Here is a 7,789-nt window from a genome sequence, read left to right on the forward strand (position 1 = left end):
GCGGCAGCGCGCGCGCGTGTGTGGTGATTTTTTGGTCCAATGGGTCTAGCCCATTTTGCCCATAACCTCTCCCTCTAAAACACTTGGGTACCCCTTGGGGCACACCCCCAGTATCTCACCCTAAGCCTTATAAACCCTTTCAAAACTTCCCATCAAAACAATGTGGGACAAGCCAATTTACAACCTTAAGGAATTTCCACCAAAACTCCATTTCCATGGAGCACACTTTGGCTTCAATTTCCCATTCACTCGGTAATGGTTTTGATCAACCAAATATACCACGTGAATCACAACGCGGCATAGAACGCGTTACCACTTTGACCCGAGTAAATCGACACTCGGGGCCCACCTAAAAAATAGACCATACTTGAGGAAAAATTAACCATTTCCAACACAGTGTGCATGTCCAAGCCTAAATTTTGTCCTTCTAAATGATCGAAACAGAGCTTGCAACTCTTTAAAACTGGCAAAGGTTAGAATTGGAGGTCCCTGTTTGAATATTAGAAGGGGAATTTAAAACTCTTTTTATTTGAAACTCTTTTTATTCATTCAGTTAGCAATTCTAATGGCATTTTTAAAAATCAAAATTGTGTGACAAATATTCAAAAAACTCTAGTCCTATAAAACTTCATATACATTAGACATGTGCTAATGAGACACAAACATAATTGAAATTTTCCATAAGCACAATGCGGTGATAAACTAATGAGTAGAAACCCAGCTAATACATAAACTCAAGCACATATTCTAGTAGCTCATCTAAGCAATAAATCTCTAAATTGTCTCAAAATACAGACTCAAACTAAAGGCTACAAAATTAAGACAAATTACTATACCATTATACATATACATCATAATACACACGTGTATACATATCATGTTGAGTTTTCATAATACACACGAAAAATATATCAAACCCAGATGATGAAACATAACATTGGCATGGTTAAAATATTTACACTCACTTTTTAAGTGTTTGTTATATTAAAAATATATAAATGTATGTATCAATGTATCATTACATTTACACTCAAACCCAGATTGTAAGCCCCAATGTATCAATGTATCAGTGTTTGTTAAAAAGTGAGTATCATTACATTTACACTCAAACATCTGGGTTTAAAAAGTGAGAGTAAATGTACATGTAATGAAACATTTACCCCAATTATAATAAAAATATACCCCAAATTACACAGATTGTAATCCCCAATGAACCCAATTTTAAACCCAGATGATGAAACTAAAAATATATCAATGTATTCATGAATGTATGTATTAATGAAATGAAGAAGAACAGAGAGAAGGGAAAAAAAATATCAAACCCAAATGCACCAATCAAACCCAAGAATGTTATAAGCAACCCTAAAAATGTATGTATTCATGAAATGAAGGAGAGGAACAGAGAGAGAAGGGGAAAAAATAAATCATCTATTCTTGCCTTTGGAGCTCCAACTTTTGATCCAACTACACTTGTTTTGATTTGAATACCCATCTGGATTTTCAAAACCAATAACAATACAGATTAATGATCCAATATATATATATATATACATCATATCATATCATTATTACCATCATCATTACCTACTTTATGAAAACAACTATTTTAGAGTTTGATAACTTACTTTTATCATCATTTTCAATCTGTGGCTGCAGGATTGAAAAGAAACAAATAAATTAGAAATTCGAATATGAATAAGTAAAAGACAACATACAATTACAGTCTTTTTCCCCCTTTCCACTGTTTTCCTTTTATATTTTTTATTTTCCATCTCCTTTTTTTTTTTTTTTTTTTGATGTGGGTGGACACGAAACTGAGTAAAGAAAGACATGAAGGCCTTCAAGGGAAATGAAAGAGCACATATGGTATCATCTTAATTGTTAATTTTCCAGAATTCATTTACATTTACATTTCATTAAAGACTGCCATGAATTTGGTTGAGGGCATAGAAAAGATGACAAAACATAAAACTGAAACAGTATAATGAATAAAATCAAATTAATTAAGTGAATCAAACAAAACAAAACAATTATCATGTTGAGGAAAGCTTTCCAACCTCATCAATAAAGGATACAGGGTAACATCGATATGTTTGCTCAAGTGATGCTCCATGATATCCATATCCATCAAAATACTGCAATGTGTCCCCACCAATGAAATGAATTAATTATGATAGTGATAATGATATAAACAACAACTACAATAATATAGTAATTGTAATAGTTATTAACTGTTATTTTTATTTTTATTACAACATCTAATGAAATGAATTAAGACGGTGAACATAATTAAACAATATCTATATATATTGAAATAACTAAATATGCACTGATTTGGGCAGCAAAATATAGTAATTAAAAGTGAAGCAATGAATATATTCAAACATGTCCATAAACAAATAGTTATCAAATGGAAATTTACAGTAATGTCCATAAACAAATAGTTATCAAATGGAAATTTACAGTGAGGGAAATATAATACATATAGAAGTTGTATACAGATTGTGCAAAAATCATAAAAGCATTAAACACAAAAGGACAGTTCTCTATTTTTATAGAGACAGAGCACTTCAACTATGCCCTCAACTTCATAGTAAAACAGCAAAATCATGAAATTGAACAGCTGTACCAAATTCGAACAACAAAATCATGAAACTCGACGGTTTCCTCAATACACCAATTAAACTCCAAAACAGAACCCTAAAATAACAAAACATTTTGGTTTTATTAACAGACTTTATGACTCTAAAGTATAAACTTCATATCAACACAAAAAACAAAAATAAAAGCATCCTTGCTAAGCAAGTGAAGAAAAAAAAAATTATAAACACAAAATAAAACACACAAACCAAAGGAAGTGAAAAGAGATAGTGATATACTTGCAACAATATCATATAAGAAACACTTCTCTTTTGAACTCTAAAACAGAAGAGGATAAACAACAGGAAAATAAGAAGAGGAATTGAAGTTGGAGTAAAAGCATATTAAAGAGTTCAAGAGAGATGCATCTCATTCCTACATGGTTTTGCTCCCAAAAAGTTGGAAGGCCCCATGTCTAAAGCTAGCAGTTCATACCATGTGGAAGAGCACCCATGTCTAAAGCCTCCAAAAGATAGCCAAATTTTGCTTCAGCCTGTAGACAAAACAAAGCCCATATTATATATGGGTCAATAGTTTCTAGATTTAACATTCGGCTATTCCTTTCCTTGGGAGCAATAAGTATTTAACACATCAATCTAAGGAAATTCAAAGGTTCCAAGTGGTGTCCAATTGGAACTCACCTTTAAATGGTAAATATATGTGGCTGTATCTATCATTTCAAAAATATTTTAACTAAAAAGAAAATAAAAATCAGAAAGTAGTGTACAAACCACAGTGATCTACCCAAAACTTGCCAGGAACTATTTTCCAAAGTGCCAACATCACATGTGTTTCAATTCAATGTAGTGTGCACACCACAGTGATCTAATATCTTGAAGAATTGGTCAATGCATGAAAATATATTGATGATTGTTAGTAGTACAATGAAAATTTTGGCCCATAGAAGTATGAAAACCATGATAATATTAATATCAGGTAATTCAAATGATCTACATATACTTTCTCCAATTTGGTACTTACATATTGCATTAGATGGGAATATAAAAATAATTTACAACGTAAGAGATAAAACACAGCCCTAGTAATTAATAATTGAGCAATCCAGCCAATATTCATTAAGTGTCTCCTTACCTGCTCAGGGGAAATGCCAACAATTTCCAAAACATTTTCTTGAATCTCACGCTTATAAATTCTCAAGCTTTCTCCACCAATCTGATAGCACCACAACAATTAAGTATTGCACCGTTGAATTTCACATGTTAAGTATTGGCAAAAGATCAATATTGTAACTAACAGAGAATAGAGTACATATTTATATACCTCAAAAAAACACTCATCAGTTCTACAGTGAGCAAGAAATTGGGTACCGATGATATGTATATAAATTGGGTACCGATGCTATTAAATAAAATATCCATTATATAATCATTGAAGTGGATTTCATACCAACTGATTGTGTGAATGCTATTTGTTAATTGCTCCTCGTGCAACAAACCAAGTGACAGAACATTCCTGAAAAATGTAAAGTCTTAAAAAAACAATTTTACCCTTCTCATTATATGAACAAAGGTATTATATTAAAATAGTCATTATATATGCATAGAGATAGAAAACTAATTACCTCACATTAATAGTTTTCAATGCATGCATTTTATGGGATTTTGGTTTTCATGTTTTAATTATGTTAATTTATTAGTTCTTGAAATATGAAATCTATGCTTCAATTAAAATATTTGTTGACCAAGTAGCACTTTTTACTCTGTTAACTTGAAAGCTGTTTTTAGAATTGGATTTATAACTGACAAAGTGATGAAATAAGAATACACGAAAAGAAGAGGAAAAAGACTACCTCTAAGAAGCCAGCCTGATAAAGGATTGCCCGCACATTTTCTGACATAAAATCAACTCCAAGAACTGTGATATATTGGCAACCAGCTTTTACCATCTTGACAGCCGAATCTGCCATAACCTGCGAATCAAATATATGGATGTGAGGCCAGTGCTTCTGAGCAGCAGTTAAGACCCCTTGGACCTCAGGATCTATGTAAATAAAAATAGTAGAACTTATTTTTTGCATATCATAGCAATTAGAATCGATTTCATAGCAATTAGAATCAATTTCATCCCAAAAATATGCATAGCAATTAGAATTGATTTCATCCCAAAACCCAAAAAATGAGAAGAATCCAAGACAGCAGAGGTCAGAGAGACCCGAAATTAGATGCAAAGAGATAGTAATCGAGGTCAAAAATAATGAAAAAGGGAAATTGTCACTGTGAAAACATCATGATTTCCAAATTAGTATCTAAACATCATGAAAAAGCTTTGGGGGCAAGCATGTCTAAGAATTGTATATGGGCCTATGTGACTTGAAATCAATCTTTCTATGATACTTCCCTATTCAATTCTAACAAATTGAACTCATCTTGGTAACCAATGGTGTTCTAACAATATGTTGAAAATACAATTTTATTTTCCCTACTAAAAAAAAAAGGAACTGGAGGAACTGCATATGTAAAAGATGGTGCCTGGGCAGGCATTGCTGATGGATAAGATGACTGAGACGGCATCCATGATGTCGAAGGGGTACCGAGGCTGGAAGTGCTCAATAAGCCTGCTGGAGCTGCCACATTTGGTAGAGCACCATGCAAGGATGCCATGGAAGGAAACTACATAACAGGAAACACAGAATACATCAGATTAAATCCTTCTTTTGAAAAAAAAATTTTGCGATGTGACTGCTAAAATTCTTTAAAATAGAAATCAATCAATGCGCAAGATTCAAATTTAACTGACAATGACATACTATTATGTAACTGATTAAGCAAACTAAAAAGGGAAGGTTGAATTACAATCGAATCAGATATCTTATATGCAGGTGCTTTAATCAGAGCCCTATTTAATCAATCACACTCAAAAATCAATCTTCCTGTCAATAAATCATTTCTTGTCAACTTTTCTGTTCTACTTTTCTGAAATGACCATGTAAGCAAACATTGCAGATTTCCTTCTTTTAAAAAAATCTATATATACAGTATATATGTTTTGGTGACTCTATAAACTAACATCCAAAAAAAGTAATAAACTAACATCCAAAAACAGTAATAAACTAACATAACAGTAATAAAAAAAAGTAATGTACCCACAAACACATTACACACCTCAGATCTGCACAGAGATCCTCCTTCCACCCACTTTAATTAAGTCAAAACAAACCAATAATTGCAATGTATTACCTCTCCTGTGTATACAGTTACGACATGGGGTGTAAAGTCCACTCCTGCTGTGTTTGATCATAACTGGATTTGATCCCAAAAAATATATATAGGTCCAGATTTATATAGGTCCAGATATCTATAGGTCCAGATTTATTCCAAATATATATAAAGTCCACTCCTACAGTTACGACAAAAAATATATATAGGCCCAGATTTATTCATAACTGGATTTGATCCCAATTTTTTTATTTTATAGTGTATTATGAATGTCTAATTTTACTGTCACTTGATATATTAATGTTGTTTGGTCATATCTGATTGCTTGTATCTATGGTAAAGAATACCTCTTCAGAAAGTTAGGTTAGATTTGAGTTAAATCTTGAGTCAGTCGAAGCAACCAACCAAAAAGAAAACTATATTATAAAAAGTAATATATAGAAAGTGGCAGATCAGTACACAAAGCTAAGTCAGAGCAGTGCTATCATTGAACCATTGAAACCTCAATCCAAAACCTAAAACTTGTGGATAATGAACAATGATTATCCCAAACAGAGAGAGATGTATCTGTGAAACAGGTTAAAATAAAATTCTAAAGCAAAAACATTAATAAACTTTGCTTGGAGAGAGAGAGAGAGAGAGAGAGAGCAGACCTCCGAAGATTCAAAGGGCTTGTAGGAATTGGGTTTCCAGAAACCAATTCCTCCGAATCGACTCGCTGCCTCCTTCACAGACTCGAAAGGCGCTGACGTGTCGATTTCAGCCCTCATCTTCATCTTCTTCCCCGAACCCAGTTCAGCTTCGCTCTGTCTGAGTCCAATTTCGACACTTTTTGCTTCACCCCCAAGTGAATCTGTCTCTAGTGTTTCCGAAACAAATTGGGTAAAGCAATCTGAGTCCTCAGCAGCCATTGAAACCTCAATCCAAAACCTAAAACTTGTGGATAATGAACAATGATTATCCCAAACAGAGAGAGATGTATCTGTGAAAGAGAGAGATGTATTCAAGAACAGAGAGAGAGATGGAGAGACATATAGAAAGAGACGGTGGGGAGGCAGACGTGGGTAGGTGGGAAAGACAATGATGCTTAGAGAGAGAAGTCATGGGCGGGACATCTATTCATCTCAACCGTTAATATATTCTTAGAATTGATCTTAGCCTTTGGATCAAAATGTATCTCACATACATTTTGATACATTTTTCAAAATCCTTTGTGCCTTATTATATAGATATATATAACTTCATAATGCATAAACTAATATTTCTTGGCAGGAACGGAATCAGAATTTTATTATCAGAGGAGTTAAAAGAACAATCAGTGTGTTTGGTTTCAGCTTTTTGAAAATTGAATTTTTGTTTCTATGTTTTTTTTTTTTGTTTTTAGTGAATATTTTTAAAATTTTAAATGCACCTTACTTAGATGTATCTAAATAGTAAAATCTTTGTGAAAAAATATTTTAAAAAATTAAAAAATATAATTAAAAAATGTACTTATTTTTTATTTTTTTAAAATATTTTTGGTATTTAGTGAATTTTTAAAAGATTTTTTTCATAAATATTATACTTTTAAGTGTATTTATATTAGATGTGTCTTAAAATTTAAAAAATTGCTTAAAATATTAAAAATTCAATGAAAACAAAAAAAATATGAAAAACAAAAAAGTAGAATTTTCTGAAAAATGAATTCTAAAAACTAAAACCAAACAGAGTGACTAATTTTTTTTTTACCATATAAACAAATACACTTGTATGTATAAATTGTATATATATATATAGAAAAAATATATACACCATAGAAGCAATCTCTAATAGGATGAATAAATTTGTTTGTGCAAAATAGAAAGAGAATGTAAGATGAAAAAAGAATGAGATATATATATTTTACACTAGAGGAACATTTTATGTATAAAATGGTATATATATATATATATTCTTAAAGTATTATGGCAAACAGCATTTCTCACAGAAACAGG

The 7,789-nt window shown here is 31.8% G+C and overlaps 1 protein-coding gene across 1 annotated transcript; it reads right to left on the reverse strand.

The window, feature by feature from the left end:
- Window positions 1-4,837: 4,837 nt before the first annotated feature.
- LOC114281655 (uncharacterized) lies at window positions 4,838-6,803 on the reverse strand. The gene is made up of 2 exons (XM_082891196.1): window positions 6,470-6,803; window positions 4,838-5,270 (listed from the first exon to the last, which is right to left on the reverse strand). The coding sequence occupies exons 1-2, from the start codon at window positions 6,725-6,727 to the stop codon at window positions 5,046-5,048; spliced, it is 483 nt and encodes a 160-aa protein (XP_082747322.1). The 5' UTR covers window positions 6,728-6,803; the 3' UTR covers window positions 4,838-5,045.
- Between the last annotated feature and the right edge of the window lie 986 nt (window positions 6,804-7,789).

This window comes from Camellia sinensis, chromosome 10 (genome assembly GCF_055761805.1).
Source record: "Camellia sinensis isolate YWXY chromosome 10, ASM5576180v1, whole genome shotgun sequence".
Taxonomy (NCBI): domain Eukaryota; kingdom Viridiplantae; phylum Streptophyta; class Magnoliopsida; order Ericales; family Theaceae; genus Camellia; species Camellia sinensis.